Source organism: Microtus pennsylvanicus, chromosome 8, assembly GCF_037038515.1.
Source record: "Microtus pennsylvanicus isolate mMicPen1 chromosome 8, mMicPen1.hap1, whole genome shotgun sequence".
NCBI lineage: Eukaryota > Metazoa > Chordata > Mammalia > Rodentia > Cricetidae > Microtus > Microtus pennsylvanicus.
Genome location: NC_134586.1, coordinates 53639519 through 53665847, shown reverse-complemented (window position 1 = coordinate 53665847; position 26329 = coordinate 53639519). Strand labels below are relative to the sequence as shown.

Here is a 26329-nt window from a genome sequence, read left to right as displayed (position 1 = left end):
GCTACCCAACGCAAGGTTAAGCCTCACAGATTTCTGTTCAGAGAACTCATCATCATCTCTAATTCAGAACTGTTTTATAGCAACCTTTCAAACGCACACTTCAGCTCAGCCAACGACATGAAGTTTAATACATGGCTACTTGGAGTTAGGAGGGGGGTGATAGAGAGAGTTTACAAAATTTAAATATATATATATATTTTAATCAAAAGAAACATACATTCACTTCTAAATCTTATATTTGCCTTCATAGTCGCCTCTCACACACTAGTTTTTTAAACATTGCTTACGAAATTAAATAACTTGGAAAAATAAATACGCTTTATTATATAAAGACATATAAATCTGTACCACCCAAAATATTCAGAAATACGTAAATGTGACTGCTTGAAACTATTTTTCAGAAAATACGGGTTGTGATATTTATCATCTTTGACTCTGTGATATAATGAGGTTGTCAAACACTGACGTCAAACCTTTGGTCTTTCTACCTATAGGCACTGCACAGTGTGATATGAAAATGAGGTAGACACAAATCCTTAAGTTGGCCAGGCTGAAACACAAGCATAGCCCCCTTCCCCGCTCATGGCCCCTCATCATTCAGAGCCATGAGCACAGCTCTCAAAGGCTCAGTGAATACACTGAGTTGTCATGAAAACACCCAAACAAGCAATTTCTGTAGAGAAGAACCACTATCTACAAGAGACCAGTGAACAGAAATACAGGGCAATGCAAAAACAAACGCCACTGAACTACCCTGGGGGTGTGGCGGTGGCAGTGGCAGACACCACTTTCTTCCTCTGGATGCATTTGCTCAGTCTAGAATGCTCCTGATTTGTAGGACATTTCTTGCTTCCCTTGACAGTAGAGAGTTCTCTGTCCGGCTTGTCCCATGTGTCATGGGACAGGTATATTTATTTCCCAGCTTGTTTTTAGAACTAGATCCATAGTTCCATAGTTCAACAGAGCTGAAGAACAGTTTCTTAAACAAAGCAAGAGTCCAGGGATGTTATTTTTAAAAGGCCAGAAGAGAAATTTTTGCAGGATTTTTTTTTTTTTTTTTTTGAGGCAGAGTCTTGTAGCTCTGGCTGCGCTGAAACTTATTATGGCCCCAAACTATAGGTGATCCTCCTGACTCATTCTCCTGAGTACTGGGTCACAGATGTGAGCTGCTGCAACCAGTGTTACAATAATGAGTCACAGACCTGCTGTGACTCAAGTCAGAGCCAAGGTCTCTGTAAAAGGGTTGTTTGTGGAGACTCTGGGGGTTGTGGCAACAATGATTTGGGTTTCTTTCTCAAATGCTACTCCTTCCCAGGCAGCTTGACGTCAGCTGTCTCCGCTTGACCTTGGCTGTGTCCCACAGTGGTGGCTGCTTTGTGCTATGACAGTGTCTACGTGTGGGAGTCCCCGGGAGCAAAAGCAACCTGCTGGAGGAGTTAGTGCCACCCTGCGCTCTATTGGAAGCGAGACGTTAGCACCTCGAATGTGCGTCTCTCTTTCCTCCACTTGCTAACTTCACTGTAGCCACAGTGGGAAAGCACCATAGGAAAGACTTTAGAGCTAGAAACAGGAGTCATTGAGGTATGCTGAAATGTAGAAGTCCTAAGACATTATACCAAATCATCCATTAAATAAACATAAAATAATCCAAACCAAAATGCTATAGCAAGAGTCTGAATGATTGCTCTCTTCCGTGTACATAAAATTAATCTATTTAAACGGCCTATCTACTAAAACAAAATGCTTTTGATTTAGTTCTTTAAAAAAAAAAAATCACAGTTTAAAAGCCTTGCCAAAGTGGCTACTCTCTTAAGACAGTAGAATTGAAATCTGGAAGTCAAACTAACAGTCGCTTTCTGAGATCACACAGGCAGTAGAGCTTGCTTTAAAATTTATGTCTACATATGCTGGAGCGCAGAGGACTTACTGTCTTTTCTTCCTCTCTCATAGTTTAGAAAACTATATGTAGCCCCAAGAAGAACAGCAATATTAAATATGCCCCAGGTTTTCAGTTAAAACAATCAGCAGCTTATATTTAAAGACTTAAGCTATTAAATTATTAATAGGAGATATACTGTCAGAACATCTCAGAAAAAGGAACTAGCATATATATGTATATACAGACACACAGTGTGTGTGTGTGCATATACACAGACACATCCCCAGAACTATATTTATAACTCATTATGAATACATTTTTTCTATCTTCCTAAAAATGTATTTGAGAAAAGTATGAGATCTAAGGGTTAATATTTAGAGAAGGAAAACACAGATTTCTTTTCTTCATCAAACCACAAGACTATGCACGAGGAGGTTCTCACAGCAGTGTAACCAGTGACGTTAGAACTAGCGACATACTACTCTTGAGAGTGTGAAGGGACCCGGGGGAATTAGCTCTGGTGTCGCCTGTACACAGAGTGAGCATGCCATGGGCTCGAGCCGGAACGTTTCAAGGACAGTAGTAAGCAGCAGTGACAGAGACACTGGGATTTTCAGAGGCTATCCTGTCTGCCCTAACGTTACCTCAGACTTTCTTCACAGCATGCATCTGGAAAGGTGCCAGCGATGAAGACACCACACTTAGAGAACCACAGATGTGCCGCTGTGACTTTTCTTAAACTCTGGGATAAATCCCACAGCCTAGTGAAAGAGCACAACCCGAGCTCGTGTTTCTTCTCCCAGTTCTCTACTGCATACAGAAGCCTTGCGGCTAACTGGGGCACGGAACCAGCCCTGCCGAGGCAGCCACTGATGTCCGAAAGCCTGACTTTGAGACACATCAGTGGGTGTCAATCAAGCTACTTCAGCTAACCTGCTGTTCACCTGGCATTGGGAATGAGTAAAACCTTCCAAGACAAGTCTGAATAAAAAGTCATCTGGAAGTGAAATAATACTGATTTCAGCTTCATTGCAATGAATGTGCTTCCAGGAATATTTACTGTATTAGATACATCAGACCTACTGGCTTCATAATTTTTTGTCACAGCTTAGCCTAGGAACTGTGCTGACACGGTTAGTCCATCTGTTTGCTAAGAGCTGCCCCAGTAGTTTGCATTTACAGTGACAAACCTGCCTTGCCGTGCCAGCTCCTGCCTAAGGAAAACGAGGAGCAAAGTAAAAGCTGATCTCAGATGGCCTTCTTGTCTGGGGGCAGGGAAGAGATTCCAGATACCTCAGAAGGTATCGGGTCACTGGTTACGCGGCTGGTCACCTATATTTACAAAATTGCTAGCTATTGGTGGCTCTAAACGTTATGCGGGTTATGCTAAGGTATTTCCAAGCCTCGCAGAAGCAAATGATAGTAGTTGAAGAAAAAAAAATGCCTTGGCCTCAATAAGCAGGAACCTTGCTCTGATAGACAGAGCTACCACAGCTTAGAAAGCAAAGACTGGCTACTTTTGAGCCATTTCTCTAAATCATTATCAATGTACATACATACAGCTCTTCTAGGCAAAGGAAGCTACTTCTTGGCACCATTCCTGCATGAGGTATATGGATTCTATAAAGTCACTTTGGCAGTATCACACGGTATAAATTATACCATGGCAGAATAGAGAGAAGGTAACCGGGCATTCATAGCACAGTATCTAGGACGCCTTCACGGGCGTGACAGTTCTTGGCTGTGAAGGCATGCCCCAGAATATTATAACACTGAGAGTTTGGGTAGCAAACATGCAGCATTAGGGCCGTACCGAGCTCCAAGGGCCAGTACTCCATGCAGCGTCTCGTGGGCAAGCGTGTGTGTTGCACTGCTCACGGTCTGGAGGCTTGTCAAGAACTTCACAGCTCAAATCTGGGAACCGGTCACCGTTGGCCCGCTGACAGACCACCAGTCTTGTCCGCATGCCTCCACCACACCGCTTGGTACACTGGAAGAGGGACAAAGAACGCGACAGTTATTTTGTGTGAACAGCACATGGCAAATTCTATTTCCCCACAGGAAACTTTTCTTGGCTACACTTTGTTATAATGTTGGGCAGCCTAAGTCTGACAGACAGAGCCAAGGCGAATTGCCAACAATGACAGAGTCAATGGACCATGGTTCCTGGGAATATTAAGTATCCCTCAGTGAGGGCTTCCTTTAGATCTGAAGTAAGGGCTTTTATATAGCTCGCCTCATCAGGTTGAGAACACAGTTACTTGCCTCATATTTAAAATGAATGTAATCAATCTTGATTCATTAGCCAGTAGCTAAGATAAAGTTCTTTGAGGCATACAGAAACAAGTAAATAAAAAAAAATAACCAGAAACTACTTCAATATCAAATAAAAGAGATAATGACTTGGCCTGCTTTGTTTTGTTTAGTTTTATTCCTTTTATTTTATGGTAGTTGATAAGTTTTTCTTTGGCTTTTGTTTTGAGACAAAGTTTCACTGTGCAGTCTAGGCTAGGCTGGAACTCAGTGGAATCCAGACTGACTTTCTGTCTCAGCCTCCTGAATGCTGGGGTCATAGAGACAAGCAGTCAGGGTCAACTCCAAGTTTTATTTTAAAATGTTGCTGAGGATTTAATCCAGGGACTGAGTTTTATACAACCCACATGTGCCGGCAACTTCTATGAAGCTGTCACGGATGGACCTTTGCTGATTCTCTTATTCCAGTTGTGATGTGCAACCATTTAACTCAGCCTCTGGACCTCAGGACAAGTACAACTGTCCCTTAGGATGAACAAGAGCATGACGGGAATGGACGCGAGCTGACGTCCTGACTCCCGGCAGGACTCACATTTGTGAGACGGGAACAAGTTGTATTTCTTGGACAGCGCCGCTGCACTCAGATCCAGGAACACAGACATCCAGTTTCCCTGCTACGTCAAGGGCGGCTCTCCCACACGGGGAAGGGTCAGCCTATGAGGACTAACAGCAGCCCAGCAAAGACGTGGACTCCGCCTGGCTTGGATTCAACTACAGAAGTCTAATTATGGATCCCGCAGGACAAAACTGCACTGAGTGTTGGGAAGACTCACATCCCAGGAGTCTCAAAGCCCCTCTCCCCCTCCCTCCCTCAGCATCACTGCCTAGGAAAACATCAGTGAAAGTCAACAAAAATTCCTGGGCCAACTGCCTGTCCCTTCTAGGTTATGTGCATGAAATGATGAGACACAGGAAGGTGGCCTAATGAGCCCATCATCTCCTATGCCTTTTTACTTCCTCTTGGTGCTGTGGTCTTCCAGGTGTTCATTTTCAGGTTTTATTTGGTAAACAGTCAAGACACAACAACTCGGTAAGCCTTAAATATGTGCGTCTCTTACAGATTCAACCAGAGAGGAAGATTTTAGTAACATAAATACGCATGTAAATCCTTCTATAAAGTATAACAAGAGTTCAAAAGGCCCAACACTACTGCTATTGATTATCATTCTTACTATGAATAAAGTTATTATTGCATTATTATAGTATCACTTGATTGATTGAAAGTTACATGTTAGGCACTTAATGGATGCTATCTCATATAATAGTCATAAATATTATGCAGGTGGTACTATTACTATTCCAGTTTATGTGTAATGACATGAAAATTGAGCCAAATTATGTTACTTGTTAATATCACAAAAATGATAAAGGTCATGCCTAGGTCCAGCCAGAACCTGCACACCCTGAGTCAAGGTCTAGCTGGGTGAGACTGCCTGATCCTTCCCTCCATGTCACCTCCTCAGCTCCCCAGATGTAGCCATCCTCATCCAGTGCCCTGAAACAGTCACACCCCAGCTCGCATGGCCTTCAACTTCCAGGCATACAGAGGAAGAGACCACAGACATACTCCCATTCACAATAGGCTCAAGGAAAACAAAATATCTAGGAATAAATTTAATCAGGAGGTAAACAAACTCGGCAATGAAAACTTTAAATCTCGGAAGGAAAAGATATAGAAAGGTACTAGAAAATGGAAAGGCATGCCATTACCATGTTCATGGATTGACAGAATTAGTATTGTGAAAATGACCATCCTGTCAAAAGTTATTTACAGATTCTGTGCAGTCCCAATCAAAATTACCATCTCATTCTTCACAGAAACTTAAGAAAAAAAAATCTTGTTACAAAAAAAAGACCCTGAATAGCAAAAATAATCCTGATCAAAAGGACAATGCTGGAGAGATAAGCATTCTAGACCTCAAGCTGTATTACAGGATCATAGTAATCTAAACAACATGTACTTGCCTTAGGTTTTTCTATCACTGTGATAGAACACCATGACCCAAAGAAACAAGTGTTCATTTCATCTTACACTTCAGGCAACAGCCCTTCACTGAGGGAAATCAGGATAGGAACTCATGCAGGGCAGGAACCTGGAGGCAGGAGCTGATTAAGAAGCCATGGCTTGCTCTCTATGTCTTACTTGATTTGCTTTCGTATATTGTCCAGGACCATTGGCCCAGGAATGATAACACTTACAATGGGCTGGGTCCTCCAACATCAATTACTAGTTAAGAAAATGTCCCACACACTTGCCTACAGAACCATCTTGTTAAGGCATGTTCTCATTTCCCTTCTCTCAGATAACTCTAGCTTGTCTCAAATTTCCAAGGAAAAAAAAACCCATGAAAAACAAAAGTACTGATGCAAAAACGGACATAGAGACCAATGGAACAATAGGATGTCCAAATTGAATACCTAATGATATGAATACACTAAACTACAGTCCTCTGATATATAATATTTGAAAAAGATTCCAAATATGAATATTAGAGAAATAAAAGCATCTTTAACAGATGGTGCTTGGGAAACTGGCTGTCCTTTGAAGAAAGATGAAATTAGATCTTTACCTATCAATTTATACAAAAACTAGTTCCAAATAGTCCAAAGACTTAATTACGAAACCTAAAGCATGGAAATGACCAGAAGAAACATAGGCATAGGATGGAGCTGTAGGGAAGAGCTTTCTTCAGGACCCAATTTGTCCAGCAACTGAGGCCAACAACTGGCAAGAGAGATCCCATAAAACTAAAAAGCTCTGTCCAGCTAAGGAAACAAGCAGTGGAGCGAGGAGGAGTCCTACAGGGTGGGAAGGAATCTTTGCCAGCTATACATCTGACAGAGAATTAATACCTGTCATAAGTGCATGGAGAACTCAAAGTACAAAAAGAAGTTAAAATAAAAAGGCCCACTTTACAAAAAATAGGCTTGCGATCTGAATAGAGAGTTCTTAAAAAAAGAAAAAATGGCTGAGAAATATCTCAAAAAATGTTCATCATCCCTAGCAATTAGAGAAATAAAAATCAAATCAATCCTGAGATTCCATTTTACCCCAGTCAGAATGGCAAAGATTAATAAACCAAGTGATAACAGTTGCTGGAGGAGATCTGAGGGAAAGGGAACTCTCTTCCACTGTTGGTGGGATTGAAAACTGGTCCAGATGGAAATCAGCATGGAGAATCCTCAAAAGCAAAAAATAAATCTACCATACAACCCAGATATACCACTCCTTGATATATGCGCAAAGGATTGGACGTCTGTTCCACAGACACCTCCTTAGTTGTGGTCACTGAAGCTCTGCTCACAATAGCTGGGAAAGGGAAACAACCTAAAAGTCCTTCAACTGACCACAGATAATGAAAATGTGATACATATATATTATGAAATATCATTCAGCTGGAAACTAAAATGAAATCATGAAATTCTCAGGGTGAACCCAGGAAAGATAATATTGAAAAAGTAATGTGGACCCAGAGAGACAAATATCACTGTTCTCTCTCTCATCTGCATTTCTCGAAAGGGACCATGGGGTGAGGGAAGCAATCGAGAGGCGAATAACATTGTACAAGTGATTTGAAGAGGACTGGGGACAAAAGGGGGTTCTTCAATTAGGGGAGGAAGATAAAGAAGTGGAGAGGAGGGTAAGAAAACAGTAGAGATGTCTGTAAAAGTCAGAAGGAATCATTGTATTCCACCTAACATTATATACAAGACTGATAAATCTGTGTATACATGTACACATATAGTTGCATATGTTGTCCCGGCTGACAATGCTCCTTCCAAGAGCTATGGGCTACCTAACAGTACCCCGACACCAGAGGTGAGAAGCCTTCTTTTGAGTTGTTGGTTGGAGTTGTCAAGAAACTCAAAACATAGGCTATTGCAGTTGCCCTTGATTGCCTCCCAGAGAAGGAAGAGGTCCTACTGCTGAAGACACCATGTACAGGATCCAGAGGATCCAAGCTCAAAGACTCCTCTGTGAGGACCAGCTTTGTGGGACCAGAAGCTGCCATGCAAGCTTTCAAATGAGGAAAGTAACCAACAGTCCTACCCAGCTACGATGCCTATGCAATAAAAATATCCAGCATGGTAATAGCCCCAAGGGTGCAGTATTGGCATGTATATCTCTGTGGTAACCAACAGCTCTCCAATTGGACTTAAGGTCTGTTCAGTGAAAGAGAAATCATGCAAGGTACTGTAAACATAGCCAGCTACCTGAGGCTAATAAATCTGTGGTCTTGGAGAAGAACCTATAGCCACCACTTTTCTAGATCAGCATAATTCTAACTTCATTCTAAGTATTTATTCTTATATCCACCATTGGAGAAATATCTCTTTGCAATCATTCCAGAAAACCTCAACCAATCAAAATACAGAGAATAAGTAGCCATGTGGTGCCCAGTCCTAACTAGAGCTAACACAACCCAGGCAGCTAAGGCTCAGGGATCAGAGTGGAAGAGCTATGGAAAAATTGTAGCAGCTAGGAGAACAGGATGTTCTCTGTGAGAGTTCATCCCTTAGAAATGTCAGAGAAACTACACTTACGAAGTCTTATCAACAGGACTGCCTAAGCAAGCTCCAAACAAGGATGGCACCAATAGATTTGACAACATGGAAGGGACATCTCATAGGGCCCAAACCCTAAACAAAAAACTACAGGCAACTAATGAATACTGAGAGCAGGAGAAACAGTCTTCCTCAGGGAAGAATACCCAAATTAGTTATCAATAGCAAGGGGTCATCCCTGAAATCATGTACATACAAGTAACAATGTAGGAAAAGAGCATATTGTATTTACATATTTAGGGTTATTATATGTATGTATAAAACATATAGAAAAAAAGGGACCATGAATTTGAAAGAGAACAAGGGGTACATGGAAAGGCCTAGAGTATAGCAAAAAGGGAAGAGGGGAAGTGAGGTAATATGGTCTTAAAACACACACACACACACACACACACACACACACACACACACACAGGGCCAGGAAATGGACCTGTTTTATGCACTGTGTTTCCCTTTGTCAGGCAAAGTAGGCAATTCTATAAAGTCAACAGTGGAAGAAATCACTCTTATACAGCTCATCCTTTAATGTCATCTGTGGTAAGAATAACACCCTTTCTGGTTTTGTGAGGAATTTGAAATCTTAGAAGGCACTCTGCCACGGTAATAAGTGAACCCAAAACTATAGCAGAAATAGCAAGACTCCCTTAGGCTACTTCAACATGTGATTTCCTTCCTAAAAAGCATCCATTTCTTAATCATCAGAGGTTAACTAATAAACGACTTAGGCTAGATTTACGCATGCAATCTTCTGTCATTCTCCAGCCCCTGCCCATCCAGGCGTTCTCTTCTTAGTAATACGTACATTTAAGAAGCAGGGGAGAGCTAACAGAGATCTCCTAGAGAACCCCAGATCTGGAAGCTCCTCCTAAATCTAGTTCCTAAAAATAAAATATTAAACAATAGCAGCCAATCAACCGAGGAAAGATAGAAAATGGTTTGCTCTTACCTCTCCCCAGCTGCCGTAGGCCCATTGGGGACATGGGCCAGATTCACAGGCCCTTTGCTCATCAGGTTTGATTCTCTCTACACAGTCACTGGCGGGGTATCCGTTTTCATCCTGACACACCACCACTCGCCTCTGGGACCCTCCGGCACAGGTACTAGAACACTAAGCACACACAACAGCAGATTTATCTTCACATCGCTTGCCTTCTGCACACACACATAGACCAGCTGGCTGAAAGGCCAGTGACAAATGACAGAGACTGCCTTTAGGTCTTCATACACAGTGGAGGAAGGTAACTGGAAAACTGGGCACTTCCCCAAGGTGGGGCTGTTCACCGTCCAGGCAAATGGCTGGACGGTGGAGAGGAGCTTCTCCCCCTATTCTCCAGGCCATCGGTAGGTAGTCAGCCCTATGGAGTGATACTGTTTATGGAGTCCTCTGTGCAGCCCCGTTCATTGCCCACCTTGTCCACATTTCTGAGAGGGACAGAAGTGTCAAGGGACACTGTTTGTGGGCATTTTTTTCAAAGTCTCAAGAGCTCCTTTAGAACCAATGTTGGGGCCTCTTTGAATACAGACGTTAACTCATACTTAATGAACTGCCAGTTGTGGAAAGTGAACTTCCACACAGACTCAGTGAGTCCATAAATGTACCACAGAATGTCATTTAGACATTACTTCCTAGTGGGGGATAATCCCTTCTCCCCCTCTTCACAAGAGCCTATATTTTAGTGGCTGATGGTAGTAAGACATACTCTATTTGCTTTTCACTTCCTCAATGAGCTCAATTGAATCCCATTGCCACCAACCTCTCCTTGGTTCGTTTCAGTGGAATGTTCTTGAAAGGCTGTTGTTTGCATTTCAGCTGGTTTCCCCCACTCACTTCTCATACATAGCTCTCCCATGAGTGTACAGGTGGAGTGCTTCTCTTTCCAGAAAGTCTTTCCCTCTTTAACCTAGTGCATATCCTAGAACCCTCTATATGACCCTTGTTGTAAAATTGGCAAGCTTATACTCATTGAGTCTCCAAAGCAATGCAATTTTCTCCAACTAACCCTCCTTGATGGGGGGGGGGGAGGGGGAAGCCACTCTACCTTAGGACAGAATCATTCAACCTGAAACAAATATATGTTCCCTATAAATGGATTTAAATGAAAATAGCACTAAACCATGAAACAAACCCCCACACCAAACCAAATCACAACAAAAAGCTTTCATAGGATCGCCAAAATACACATATGTGACTTCCTAATTTTTTTTTTTAAACAGGAAAGCCCAGGACACACTCTCCCCATCCTCCACCAGTTTTTAGAACTGAAAGCTTCCCCAAATGGGAAGACTCCCAGGATACAGGAGAGGAGGAGCTGAGAAGGTGAAGGGGCTGGCTAGCACAAAGCCAACAGTCACACTGAGGTGTCTAAGCACAGAATCCAATCAGCACTCAGGGGCCAGTATTTCTGCATTTACGTTTACCTTAGGGAATGACAGACTTCTAATTCCTTTTAGCCCAGAAATAACATAGTTAGCAGTCCTAGACCCAGAAAGACATTAAAATTAAAAAGCTAACAAGACCTCACAGTGGTCAGCCTGTCCCCTCTAATTATGTGGCTCCCAGAATCTGTTGTCACCCAGACCCTTCAGAATATGCCAGCCAGCGTTTCAGTATTCCACAATGTATTCTTGAAAAATTTTCCAGCAAAACAGTTTAAAACATCCACATGCAGGTTTTTTTTTCCTTTTTATGTTTCGTTTCAAGGCCTTTTGTAGTCAGAAGGACAGCAGTAAGGACTGTGACAAAGATAACTGTCACAGTAGTTGCTGGCTCCATCCTGTAGCGAGCAAAGCAGAAAGCACTTCCCTCGAATCATCTCCTTTAGCTACGGAAACTATCAAAAGCAAGACAATGTTGTCCTTCTTTTGCAGCCGGGGAAACTGAGGCCTACAGAGGGAAGGGCACCAGCCTTGGTTAAGAACTCCCTTCTAATCTAGGAGATAGCTCAACAGGTTTAATATGTTTGCTGCCCAGACTCATTGAGTTCAATCCTTGAGCCCACACAGTGGAAGAAGAGAACCAGCTTCTGCCAACTAGCCTCTGATTTTCACAACCGTGCCATGATGCACACATTTATAAATAAATAAACATTAAAAAGGTAAAGAAAGAAAAAAGAATTCCTCTTCAGAAAAGTTCCTCTGGCCCCTCTCCTCCAGCATACTCTGCCTGCCCCTCCTCCTTCAACAGAAGTCTTGTCACCCAGAAGGGACACCTCCTCCTCCAACTACAAAGGAACTCTACTCTGGGACTGCAATGAAGCCATTGTATTCACCCAGCTTGACAGCAAATGTGTGTCAATAAACTTTCAAAGGAAACTTTCTTCAGAAGCAGCTCTAGTCTGTTTTCCTCCAGGCACAAGTAGGGGAGACAGGCAAAGGGGATACTCACTGCTCCCCAGGGGCCAGTTCTCCACTGGTTTCCTCCAAGCACGTGGGTGCGGCTAGGGCTGTCACTCCTGGGACGGAAGTCCTCATTTTGATATGGGTAAACCAAGCCAGTGCCTGAGATCCGTTGAGGGCATGGTGACATGGAACAGTCCTGTTCAGTCTCGGGGATATAATCTGGGTCACACTCACTCCGATCAATCACGTGGTCGCTGTAGTTGACACACACCACTTGTCGGGTCGCCTTACCTTGCCCGCAAGTCACGGAACACTATGTTGAATATCCAGAAAGAAAAAGGGGCTATCATTTGGGAGTCCAACTTACATTATTGAAAATATGTTTCTTTGGGTGGCTGAACATTTTCCCAGGTGCCCAGTTTAAAGTCTCAGAATCATCTTGACTACTTTCTTTTGTTCCCATCCAATATCTCTTTCTCCAAGAAACACAGCATTCAAAACACATCCAGATCCAGCCGCTCTGTTTCTACCCTCACTTCTCTTGTCTATGAAAAGCATAACCTTCCCTTGCCAGGATTAATGTAATCATTACCAGCTGGACTTCCAGACTGACATGCCCCACATATGCGCTGTTTGCCAGTGACAAAATGCCACCCACTACCGCTTAACTCATGCATCCTTCTGGTGACTTCCCAGTTCACTTAAAATAACACCCAAACTCCTTGTTGATTTGCTAGGCCCTTGATTATGGAGCCTCTGGCTATTTCCTTGGCTGTTCTCACATTCTCCATATACTGCATTTAAAGCTTCTCGAACAAACCCAAAACTCCATCTCAGGGGCATCCTGTCTTCTGCAGTATCTGTGGCACCACACAGATAGCGTTGTGCTTTTCTACCCTACTGCATGCATAAAAGTGAGATTATTCGTCTTTCGTTGACTACTCACTTTCTGCTAAGCAGTTAACGTATATAATCTCAATCATAACAACATCAAAAAATAGGTATTCACCCTGTTTCTTTCTAAAATTTAATTTTATTCACCTATTCAGTTTTATTTCTGTGTGTATGTGCATTTGTATGGTGTGTGTGTGTGTGTGTGTGTGTGTGTGTGTGTGTGTGCTTGTATACACCAGAAGAAAATGGCCGGTGTTGTCCATCTAGAGCTCCTTGTCCTAGACCCTGGTGACAGTCTCTCACAAAGCAGAAGCTCTCAATTTTCAGCTAGGTTGGCTAGCCAGCAAGCTCTAGGAAGCCACTGGGGTCTGTTTATCTCTGCTCCCCAGCACTGAGTTTAGCAGTGTACCAGCCATGCCCAGCTTTTACATGGGTGCTGGGAATTTAAACTCAGACTCTCAGGCTGGCACAGAGTACTCCTCCCCACTGACCAACATCCTCAGCCCGTTCTCTTAAGAGCAGAGGAAAAATGAGGTCCAAACACTTTAATTTGCTCAAAATCGGGCAACCAATAAATGACTAGGTTTTTAAATGTGCGTTCCTTGCACGATTGACTAAGGTTTCTTCTATACTTAGCTAGATACACATATATGGAACAGGACAATTTAAATCTCAAGTCCAACTCTAAAATAGATAACCCATTCCTAATATGGACCCTTCAACTCCTTATCCTCCCCCATCTTCCAATCCTACCCAACCCCACAAAATCCACGCTTACAGAACTCCAGTCTAGCGCCTTCCACTGTCCACAGGGTGTCACAGAACACTCTTCCTTGGCTACTGGCTTAGGCAAGGTAGCACAGGCACTCTCGTCAGCCACAGAACCATCCTCGTCCCGACAACTGACGTATCTCATCCGGGTACCTTTTCCACAAGTGGCTGAGCACTGGGTGTTGGAGTGAAAGGACACAGACATGTCATTTGAAATGGCAGCTTAGTGTTTTTCACTTAGCCCACTTTCTTATCAGTTCTTAGCTCTCTTTCTAGAGTCATGCCAGAGAATAGTTGTCTCCTCTGAACACCTCCCCACTTTTCTCCCCGTCTGTTTCTTACTGGAGTCCAAGACCCAAATCGCCACTGGGTTCTGGGCACACTGTGTGTGTTTCTCCTTGGTTCCGGGCCCAGTAGGAGAGGGTGACAAGATGATAATTCACAGTCCTAGATGTGAAAGGAGAGAACATTTACCTTCCAGGAAACAGGCGTTTATAGATGTACAGTCATGGTCAGAAAGCGTATTGTACCAAGAAATCTAAGAACTTTTATTTCTGTCTGTTTCTACAAGTCTCCCGACCCCTCTTAGCCCCAGTCTCTTCAATGGCAAAAGAGGGATACAATCTGAATCATTTTCTGGATGCCTTAACACAAGGCAGGGTCTACTTAGTCATTAAAGCCGTGTTTATTCACCTGCCCCTAGGAAAAGAGAGGGAACATTGTGAAGCACTGCGCATGTCTGGAAAGAGCAGGATAGCGTCTAAAAATTATTAACTGTTAATGTTTAAAAATTCTCAAGGCTAAATTGTGTTCTCACATTTCAGGTAGTTTCCTAATCAAAACCTGCTAATCATGAACTTGTTTTCCCAGGGCACCTAAAGATAACACCCAGGGTCCTGAAGGTCAGCCTCAGATATAAAAGGAATTTTCTGCAGGCCAATGGCTGGAATTCACATAATGCCCTTCAGTCACTCCGAGAGACTTGTAGTGAACTCAGTGGTCTGTGGATGGATAGTAGGCTCTTATTTACAGAGTGGAGAACCAAAGAGCACACCTGTTTATAATCACTCCCAGCCGCCTCGATTCGAGACATAGTTATCAAAGGCCCAAGAGCCTGCTGACCTGGAGCAAAAGCGTTGTGGTCTGGGACTGAAGGTCACTGATGTTTCCTTGCCTTAAACCTTTACATATGGCAGAGAAATTCTGCTACTGGCTCCACGCCTGGCCTTTCCCTTTGCCAGTGCACCAAAGAGAGTCCAGGGGACTTTTGCAAAAAGCAAATAACTTATCCATAGGCTTCAGCCGTGGGAGCCTACGGACAAAGGAACACTCTAGAATGAGAGTGAGAATCCTGGTTTGAATCTTTAAGGAAATTGCTAAGTTGGCACTTGATGTAAGGACTGACATTTTCTTGGGACTAAGGACCGTGTGATGTGTATGTGAGCATGTGGAGGCCAGAGGGCGTTTATTGGCTGTTTTCCTTAATGACTCCATACCTTAATTTTAGAGACAGGATCTCTTATACAATGCACAGCTCACTGGCTAGCTTTGCTTGCTGGCCCATGAGTTCCAGGGATATACCTGTCTCTGCGTCCTGCCTCAAGGTTACACACACATCAAAGATACACACCACCATGCCCAGCTTATACAGGGAACTGAAGAAATGAACTCAAGTTCTCATGATGGTGCAGCAAGAATCTTCTCAACTGAGCCAATTCCCTGCCCCCACCTCCATGTCAGTTTGAACATTTAGAAAAATTATAAAAACAAAGTTTAAACTGGGTGGTGGTGGCACATGCCTTTAATCCCAGCACTCGGGTGGCAGTGGCAGGCAGATGTCTGTGAGTTCGAGGCCAGCCTGGTCTATGAAGCAAGTTTCAGGACAGCCAAATCTGTTACACAGAGAAACCCTGACTTAAAAAAACCCAAAACAAACAAACAAATAAACAAACAAAAAACATAAAAAGAAGAAAAAAAACCCCAAAGTTTATACAGGTACAGTACTTGTTAGGGTAGTTGATTGGCAACAATAATATGATCACCACCACCATATTCACCCTTTGTGAGTCTTTATCCATAGATGATACATGATGAAGTGCATCCGGCTGAGAGTGCCCACACAGAGGGAGCCGACTGGCTGTACAAGGCCTTTCTCAAGACATGAGTTCCCGGTACAGCCTTGGCTAAAATCTACTTTCATTGTTATCAAATCTGATATGAAAATTCAAATCTTCTCTCATCATAAATAATACCAAGATCAAGGCAGGCACACAACAGTGAGCTTGTGAGGCAGCACTCTTAGGAGGGGAACAGCTCATATACATGCGTGTGCATGTGTACATGTATGTGTGTGTGCATTTGCTTATACACACAGACATTACATACAGATATTTGTATCTGTGTGCGTGTGTAGAAATTTTACTGAGTTAAATGATGTATAGCAAAAATTTTACAAATGACATTAAAATTTACAACGATCTCAAATTTTATTTAGCCATCTGATGCAAATATAAATGGCTCTTATTGATTTTTTTTTTGCTCAACTTTTGAACCTATTGCCAAAGGATGACTATAATTGCTGAAAATATAGTTGAAAAGTGTGTTACTGAATTATAACGGTTGGGTGTTTAGGAGGAAGGTGAACGAGGAATGTAGATGTTTCTTCCAACCTGACTACAACCTTGGAAAATCTTGTTGAGGTGAGAGTGGGGGTGCAGCTGAGTGGGCAGAGTCCATGCTAGCATGCGCGAAACCCTCAGTTCAACACGCAGAACTGCTAAACTAGGGCAACAGATATCTGAAATCTCACAGCTCAGGAGGTAGATTACCAGTGGATCAGAAGATCAAGATTGTCTTTAACTGCAAAGAATGCAGCCAGGCTGGGCTGCCTGAGACCCGACAGGAGAAAAATTCTTTGCAGAACCAGATAATAATCTTCAAATATTCACTTTTGGGTGTTATTGGTAGTGAAACCACTTCAGATTCTTAAAGTTTCCCCATCACTTTCTTAGGGTGGTAACAGCTGACAAGCAGGAAACGAAGCTGTAATTATAGCTCCTGCTGGTATCTGTGTGCCTTGCTCTCTCACCAGGCCAGTCTCCAAGCCATGCACTTGACCTTGATACAGTGCTAAGGAGACACTTCTAGCAGCACACCACAGACACGTACAGATGTTAGTGACCCTGTGAGCACAGGCGACTGCGACATCTAGTAAAAATCTGAGTGGGGACTTTTGAGGATTTATCAGCTCTCCTCCTCTCCAGTGTTTCCCAGTTAAAGAGAAGCCATACGCAGCCTCTAGCTCCCGAGGCTTCTCTGAAGTGCTGTTGGGTCTTGCGAGCTGCTCCAAACTGGCTTGAGCTGAACACACTTCTTGCAATTAATTGTGTCTGAGCTACTGGAGTCTTTAAATAAATAATGTAAGATATCCAAGTTCAAGGCAAGACTGACTAATATTTGCTAGCCAACAAGAATGAAACTCTAATCTATAGATACTTAAACAAACCAAAAGATAAAACCAGAAAAAAAGTTAGATTCTAAGCTTGGAAGAGATGGCACATGCCTTTAATCTCATCACTTGGGAAGCAGAGGCAGGAGGATCTCTGTGAGTTCGTGGCCAGCCTGGTCTACAGAGCAAGTTCCAGGATAGGCTCCAAAGCCATGAGAAACCCTGTCTCCCCGCCCCCCAAAAAGTTAGATTCTAAATGTAGAAAATAAGTAACTTCTAGTTACAGGTGTTCTATGTATGGATTCCTCTATGAAAATGTTTCACTTTTGCCTGAACCAGTGCGACACTTTGGCCCCGCACCACCCCCAGCCAATGACTGGACTGCGATGGGAGACTCACCTGGGTATCGGTCGGCCTAGTTGCGGCATTGCAGTCATTGTCATCCACCACTGACATGTAAGGCCCAAGGACGCACTTCACTGCCCTCAGTTGGTAGCCCTGGCCACAAGTGACACTGCACTGGGGGAAGGAAACGAGACAAAACTGTAAAACCTTTTCTTGCATGTCCTCGCCCCATGATATTCTGTAAGAGAAAAGTCCTCCTACCAGAGTGAACCAAGGGCCGACACCCAGAGATTAGGTAAAACTATGCTATCCCGTTTTATACAGTTTACACTGGTCCATCATTGTAATGATATTTACAAGGATCTCTGTCTGCTAATGGAATCACACTGGTAAAAGGCACAACTCCTTGACCGTGAGCGCCAGGTGGGAGAGGAGAATATCCATAATTGTCATAGTCTTCACTCTACCCACTGGAGCGTTCTGGCTAACACAGGTGTCTGTCTTAACAAAGGTCTGTGACCTTTGATTTCTGGAAAAGAATTCTCGGGCAATAACTGAAAGCTGAATCAATGTTTCTGCATAGGACACGCTTGGCAGTCGCATTTATGAGAAAGAGATAAGATATTGGAAAGGACCTACATGTGCAACAGCCAAGAGTTAGTTAAATATATCACAGCACATGAGTAATACAGAGATCAATAAGACGGGTGCAAGGCACACTGCCAGAGTTCCAAGCCAAAGAAGGGCATGGGGGTTGGGGCGCTATGGGGAAGATAGGCAAAGATGTAGAATCAGTTCCTAGACCGGAGAGCTCACTGAGCCAGCAACAAGTGCTAAAGGTGCACTGTTGATGGAGCTGGAGATGTAGTGATAATAACTTTTAAGCCATGCAGTAAGTAGAGGAGTACCTAAGGAAGAAGCTGCCAGATTGGGTAACAAAGTAGCTCAACACTTTTGTTCTTTCAACCACCTGGTGCATTCAGCTCAATGCTCATGAGGAATTGTTTCAAGATAGGCTCCCAGGGAGGCCACCCAACAAGTATTAGCACATCTAAAAGATAGCATTGTAACATGCTTATCTTCTCTGACAACAAAGAAATGGGACAATAACAGAAGCAAACCTGGAAAGTTTTGTGTGTGGAACTGATGTGTGTTTTGTATGTGGAACCAATGTGTGGGAGCTGATAGATTCTTAAGCAATATGTCAGAGAAGAAATCACAGAGATATTAGAAAACACTGGAGAGAAAGATGAAAGACATGGTAGAGAACCAGAAGACATGGAGAAAGCAGCGTTCATCAGGAAACGTATCACTGCAAATGTCTATACACATTAAGAACAAAGACTTTAAAACAGCAGCCGAGCCTTAGCAATAGGAGCTTATCATCAAGTTGTGGAGGGTAACCGATAGCACTGGCAATAGCCTATAGTATTTGGGGCGGGAGTCTATGGGATCCTTTTGGTCACCGACTCAAAAAGATGTGTAACCCAGTACTGGTACTGGGGATTTCATTTGGTAGCATTTGGTGTCTAGTTGGGATGTTGTCCCCTACATGTGGTGACTTTGTTTAAGCTCAATACTCCAAGGCAGATCCAATCTCAGGAGTAGATGACCAATAAGAATCAGACTCCATGGTTTTTAGTGGCCCTTTCCTTTCCTTTCCTTTCCTTTCCTTTCCTTTCCTTTCCTTTCCTTTCCTTTCCTTTCCTATTTCTTTCTTCTTCTTTTTTTCTTTTTCTTTTTTTAAGAGAGAGAAAGAACATGATGTTGGGTAGGTAGGAGTCGGGAGGATTTATGAGGAGTTAAGGGATAGGAAAGAACACGAGGAAAAATACACTGCATAAAATTCTCAAAGAATAAATTAAAAGAAATAAAAAATAACCTAACTTTGCTTTGTATCTCAAGGAACAAATTGCAGAGCAAACTAAACCCCAAAGACAAAGAAAGTAATAAGTCCAGAATAGATCTGAACAGGTTACAGAACAAAATAAAACAACAGAGGACAGGCAATGTGCTTCAGTGGGAAAGCTCATGACTGGTGTGCATGAGGTCCTAGGTTCAATCCCTAGTGTGTGTGTGTGTGTGTGTGTGTGTGTGTGTGTGAGAGAGAGAGAGAGAGAGAGAGAGAGAGATATGAATATGAATATATCCACAAAAGACACTGACTTAATAATAAAAATTTTAAAAATAAAAAGAAATTCAATAAAAAAGTACAAGCAAATGCTACTAAATCTTTTTTTAAAAAAAGGTTAACATCAGCCCTTTTCAGGCACTTCCAAAATATGGAAGAAGAGTAATCATTTCCCACAAGGTCAGCACCTAAATATGCATGAACAAAATATCTTGTCTCTTATTTTAAAAAAACACTGCAATGAGCATTCTAGGCCAGAATACTGATGCAACTTTCAATTATTTCTTAAGAATTTATCCCAGAGGGCCAGCATTATCTTAATATCAAAAGCGAAGGGGGAAGAATAAGGACAAATATCTCATGTAAATAAAGATGCAAAACCTTTCAGGAAGACACTAACAATCAAATCCTGTGGCATAGTGTGGGTCATAGTTACGTGGGATTTAGCACAGGAATGCAATTTTAAAAGTTCATATAAGTAGATAAAACAGGAAAAAAATACCTAAAAAGACCTATGAACATATCAACCTATAAAAAGAAGTTGGCAAAATTGAACTTGTCAGGCAAACTTACACCCACCACCAAAAGAACTCCCCCCAAAAAAACAAATGAGAGGACACTTCCTCAACGTGGTGAAGAGTACCTATAAGCCCCTACAAGCATTATTGGTACTCAATGGTGTCTTCTATCATCTCTGCTGTTCTGCACACACTGGAGGTCTAGCTAGAGGCAAAAGCTAGGAGAAGTAAAAGGCAGACTGGAGAGAGAGAAACCAAGCCTGGACTATCTGCAGAGGTTACCACAACAGGCACAAACATCCCAAAGAATCTGCAGGGAAATCACTATAGCTACCGTGCAAAGCCAGCAGGTTCAGGACACTGACTGAGGCAAAATAACAATAAAAAAATCAGAAGTATTTCTATACACCATCAGAAATAACAAAAAGGGAAATTAAGAAAGTAAGTGCATTTAGAGTAACATCCCAACGAATAGAAAATAAAGGAAAAAATGTGATCATAAATGTGAGACTTCTACAGTAAAAATCTCTAAAGGAGTGCAGAAGAAATGAAAAGGCCTAAATAAATGGAAAATTACTTAATCACTGTAAACTACGGCTAAAAATGCCAATATTCCTCAAACTGATCCAGAATTCATTCAAACCCAATGGCAAATCACATGACCTGTGTGAAGAATGAAAAAGCTTATCTTTAAGTTCATACAAAATGGTAAGTTAAGAGATTCCAAGTACCAACACATATAAAAAAAGAAGAAATTAGGAGGACTTGTATTTTCCAATCTCAAAAACTTTGAGAGGAATTGGAATGGTCTTATGCTGGCATAAAGACAGGCATCAGACTAGTTCCGAGTCCAGGAAAAAACTGCATTTTTGCTCAAGTGATTTTTGACAGGTGTGCCAATACTCTTAATGGAGAAAGTATGTCTCTTCAACAAACAGAGCAGGAACAGCTGCTTACCCACATGTGTGAAGCCAGACTCCCACATCATATGTACAAAACCTTAACAATGGATCAGTTGCCTAAAGCCAACTATTTAACTCTAAAAAAAATAAAAGGGCATGTGTGATATGGTGTTTGTTTGTCCACTGTGATATTACAAGCAAAGACAACAAAAGAATAAGGGAATCGCAACTCCATCAGAATGGAAAAACATCTGCCCATCAGAAGACATGATCAGCAGAGTAAAAAGGCAACCAGGGAGATTAAAAATTAGTACCAGGGACATATGCACAATTCACATAGTATCATCCACAACCTCACGCCCTTTAAAGAATTGGATGAGACTAGGAAAAGGAACGGTGGAGTGCATGAAAAATGGGAGAAGGTCCATTTTAAAGTGGTTTAGAGGTTTGTTTGTTTGATTGATTGATTGATTGATTCTCCCCCTCCCCGTTTTTAGACAGAGTTTCCTGTAACTCAGGCTGACCTTCCACTGTCTATGATCCTCAGGGTTGACCCTGAACTTCGGATCCCCCTACCTCCACCTCTTGATTACTGAAATGATAGGAATGCAGCACTGTTTACAGTGTCTGCGGTGTTAGGGATGGACTCCAGGACTTTGTTTGTGCAAGGCAAGCACTCTACCTGTGAAGCTACAGCCCCAGCTCCAATGGGGTGAATTATTTTTTTTCTTTTTCATTTTTTTATTTAATTTATTTATTTATTAAAGATTTCTGCCTCCTCCCCGCCACCACCTCCCATTTCCCTCCCCCTCCCCCGATCAAGTCCCCCTCCCTCATCAGCTGGAAGAGCAATCAGGGTTCCCTGACCTGTGGGAAGTCCAAGGACCACCCACCTCCATCCAGGTCTAGTAAGGTGAGCATCCAAACTGCCTAAATCTCAAGGTCCAAATCAGGAGCAGAAGGAGAGAGAGCACGAGCAAGGAACTCTGGACCGCGAGGGGTGCACCCACACACTGAGACAATGGGGATGTTCTATCGGGAACCCACTAAGGCCAGCTGGTCTGGGTCTAAAAAAGCATGGGATAAAACCGGACTCTCTGAACATAGCAGACAATGAGGACTACTGAGAACTCAAGAACAATGGCAATGGGTTTTTGATCCCAATGGGGTGAATTATAATCTTTTTAAATGGACAGGCAGTTTGGCTAGACATTCCTCTAAAGAAGACATTCAAATGGTGACAAACACATGACAAACTGCTCAACATCTTTTTCTATTAAAGGAATATAACTAGAAGCCATAGTGAGACAGCACTTTACACTCAGTAGGCAGACTACAGTTTCAAAAGTGGAAAATAGTAACTGTTGACAACGACATGGAAAAATTGTATACTGCTTACATATTGCTGGGAGGGATGGAAAATGGTATAGCCTCCATAGAAAGCCACTTGGAAGTTAAAAACCTCGACACAGAATTACTATAGGAACCAATAATTACCTCTCTGGGTAATAGCTTCCAAATAAGTGGCATTAGCTATGAAAATAAATACTTGTTCATTTATGCCAGAAATATTCATAGTAGCCCAGATGTGAAAAGAACCCAAATGTCTATCTTGGATGCTCATTCACACAGTGGAATACGATTCAGAAATTAAGAGAAAGGAGTGCTGGCCCACGCTACTGTGCGGATGGGTGCCAAAAGATTGATGTAGTGTGACTGACGCCGGCCCCATCAGCCATGTGTTAGCACCGCCGCCCACTTTTATGAACAGTCCAGCATATGCAAATCCACAGACCCAGAATGCAAATGGATGGTTGCCAGAGGTTAGGGAAGCAGGGGATGGGAAAGAGCTGTTGAATGTATATGGGGTTTCTTTTGGAGTGCTGGAAACAGTTTGACAGTACACTGAGATCATAAAACATGGATATACTGAATACCACTGAGCTGTTCCCTTTAAGACAGTCAAACATGCCCTGCATGTTTCTTTTCAATCAAAAAATACAGACAGAATACAATTCCAAGTTTACAAATATAAAAATCCTGAATAAATGGCAACAGCAACAAAAGCCAAACAACAACAAAGAATGCCCCGCATTTTTCACTTCAGCAGTGTGTTGGATTTTTTCTCTTTGCTATCACATATTTTGGAAAATATTTTCATGCGAATATTTATTGACTCTTTTAATAACATCTTAAAAACTGTTTGCCTAAGTTGCATGCCTGGTTAAAGAAAGACCAAATCGCTTATAAGAGATGGGAGAAGGATGGACGGGTCGGTCAGTTGTAGGAGATGTGACAGTCCTATCTTGACATTGATCTCAACGTGTGCTAACACCTTGTCCTTAATCGAGAAACTCTCTAGATTTGGACAAACAGGAAGCACTATTAGAAAGGATAAAGGGGCTCTTCTTGTTTGTTCAGAATATTCTAGCAGAAAAGTGTCAGTATGGGGGTCAGAAAAGGGCTCAGAGGGTAGAAGTGCTTGCCTTTAAGAGTAAGACTTGAGTTGGCTTCTTGGTATGGAACCGTCTGTGTAAGTGGTACCTTAACTCCCACAAGTACACCATGGCACACAGACTCGCACACATCCTCTTTAACACCCCCCCCCACACACACACTACATGTTAATCAGTAAGAATGAGGAAGCCCCAGAGGTGGCTGTAAAGCTGCCTGCACATTGCACACAAGTTTGGAAATGGAGACAGAGGCTGAAGAACAGGAGTGCCGGTGGCTGGTCAGGGTGGAGGAGCCATTCTTCAACAGATTGCATAAGTGACAGCAGACAGCTGTTCACTTCTTCGGGGAACTTGGAGTGCTGCTTAAATCGTACACAGCACTCTCTTGCTTCTATATTAGGAAAGACTGGATTCCAAGAGCAAACTGGGCCCAGGGGACATGCCCTCTCTCCTTTTGAAATGGTAGAAGGCTAAGGCAGTGGAACCTATTACACTCGAGACAACTGGGAAAAGATTCTCGACCTGATGATTATGATTCCGGACCCCTTTGATCTAACCAACTACGTCTGAAGAATCTCACTTATTTATGAGAGTGGAGTTTTGGATCCCTTATGCTGGCAGCCGAAATATCCCTTCCAAAGCCCAGCCTAGCCCCTCTGCTCCAAATCAGCTGGCAGACAGGATCACATCCCCACAGAGGATTGCTTCTGCCAGATGCCACGTCTGTTGTGAATTTGTTTAAATGCTTGTGTGCTGCAGTTTAGGAAGGGGTGAAAACCTGCACGTGGGGTTGTAACCGGAGTAATCTGCTCCAGCAGGGCAAGGTAACCCTCACTGCACGGCAGGGCTGCAGGCCACTGAGTCCCCTGCACTAAACCCAGAGCCACAGAGGTACAGGGCAAACCAACCTACACAGAGCTTGGTGGTGAAACCCCACCCCTGGAATGCCCCTCTTCAGATAAGCAGGAAAGAATGCAGTTAAGAATCTTATCATTCAAAATACCTGTCCCCAGGGACCTGCCTGCCAGGCTGCACACTCTGGCTGCTGACAGGTCTGCCTGGACTCTGGCTTGACCCCAGCGTCACACATTCTATCACTTAATCGATCTTCGCCGAACTGACACCAGACCTGGCGGTGCTTCTGTCCTTTTCCACAGGTGACCAAGCACTGGAATGAAAAGCAGAGGCTGTCAGGGTTGTTTCTGATCAACGCGCTGGGGCCCTTGGGGGCTGGTGGCTAATGAGAACAGGTGGCCCTTTCTCATACACAGGCCCTCTCTGCTGCTCGGCAGCAATGAGCAAATACAGCCAGCTCTTTCCCCGCGCCTTCATCACTTTCTCTTTCTTCTCCCCCTTCCTTCTTTTTATCCTGGCAGTGCCTCCCAGAGCCCAGGCTGGCCTCCAGCTCACTCTGTGACTGAGGGAGCCTGAACATTCTGATCCGCTCGCCTCTCCTGCCCACCCCTGCCATATAGGTGTGCCTACTAAGGCTGGTTCATGTGCTGCAGGGATCCAACCCAGGGCTTTTTGAGGACGAGGCGAGTGCTCTGCTAAGGAAGCTGCATTGTCAGCCCCTTTCTTTCTGGATTCTTCCTCGACTTCATTCTGACTTTTTCATACATACATACACACACATACACACACCATGACGCTTCACCCGTGTTTGCTCCCGCTAGCTGCTCCCATTCCTCCAAACTTTTTCTGATCTCCTTTTCCTCTTTCCCTCCTGCATCATTTCCTCATGTTCCCTTTATATTTAATGTCTTATGCCCAGATTCAAACACAGAACCTTAACAGCGTACCATGCTCTGAGAAGCAATAGTCAGGATTTCCCAGCCCAGAGGTTCAGTGTGAAGAATTAAAAGCTCAATCAACTCATACACCTCTATAACCCAGTCACAATGTCTCTGTGACTCAATATTTACATCTGTAAAATGGGGATAACAATAATTCTGACTCAGAGAAACTAAAACGTCTAGCATATACAGTATACATGTATGACATTCTCAAGAAAGAAAAATTGTTAACTATAATCATCATTATCATTTGTGCTCATTTTGGAAAAAAATTAAAAACCGTGGAAGGAGCATACAAGACAAAGCTAAAATAATTGAAAGTATGTTATACTCTTTACTCTTTTCTTTCCAGTCTTTTTATCCAAGGGTGTTGCGTGGGAACTGGGTGCTGGAACAATCACACTGTATATTCAGTATGATTCAAACTCCCATGCAGCTAAGACTAGCTACAAAAGTTTCCTTTCCTTTCCTTTTTATTTTGTTTTAGAAAATGGTCTCATGTAGCTCAGGCTAATGAAGCCTTAATTTCACTACATTACACGCAGCCAAGGGTGGTATTGAACTCCTGATCTCCCACGGGTGGGATTACAGGCATGTCCACCATGCCTGGCTATTACTTCATCTATAATTCCACTTGAACTAATATTAGCTATCTAAGTAAAATGTGACACCACCATCTTCTGTTATGTTTTAAAAATCAAGGATTTAGCCCACTGCCTCCTGGGAAAGCACTAGATCATTTGCCCACAAAGCAGACACCGGTGGAGACGCACAGTCCTGTTTCACCATTCCAGGAGTGTGAAGGGTTTTTTTTTTTTTTGCAGGCTTGACATCCGAAGTAAGCTCACATGGGGAAGGGAAGGGCTTGCAGACAGGAGCTGTGGTTGTGGCTACTTCGCTCCACCACATTCCTGACTTGGCCAGTTAATAAGGGGCACCACCTACTCCTCAACTCCTTGCATCCCCTGATG

The 26329-nt window shown here is 43.0% G+C and overlaps 1 protein-coding gene and 1 long non-coding RNA gene across 3 annotated transcripts in view; one reads left to right on the top strand and one right to left on the bottom strand.

The window, feature by feature from the left end:
- The window catches only part of Adamts9 (ADAM metallopeptidase with thrombospondin type 1 motif 9), a 163403-nt gene that overhangs the window by 71954 nt on the left and 65120 nt on the right, over positions 1 to 26329 (bottom strand). For both annotated transcript variants that reach the window (XM_075983443.1, XM_075983444.1), the window contains exons 22-28: positions 24566 to 24730; positions 17610 to 17729; positions 14105 to 14209; positions 13770 to 13937; positions 12144 to 12410; positions 9705 to 9866; positions 3693 to 3869 (exon numbers count right to left, since the gene is read on the bottom strand). In XM_075983443.1, coding sequence (XP_075839558.1) covers positions 3693 to 3869; positions 9705 to 9866; positions 12144 to 12410; positions 13770 to 13937; positions 14105 to 14209; positions 17610 to 17729; positions 24566 to 24730 — 1164 coding nt within the window. The remainder of the gene's footprint in view (positions 1 to 3692; positions 3870 to 9704; positions 9867 to 12143; positions 12411 to 13769; positions 13938 to 14104; positions 14210 to 17609; positions 17730 to 24565; positions 24731 to 26329) is intronic.
- The window catches only part of LOC142856242 (uncharacterized), a 51256-nt gene that overhangs the window by 16088 nt on the left and 8839 nt on the right, over positions 1 to 26329 (top strand). The window lies entirely within an intron of this gene.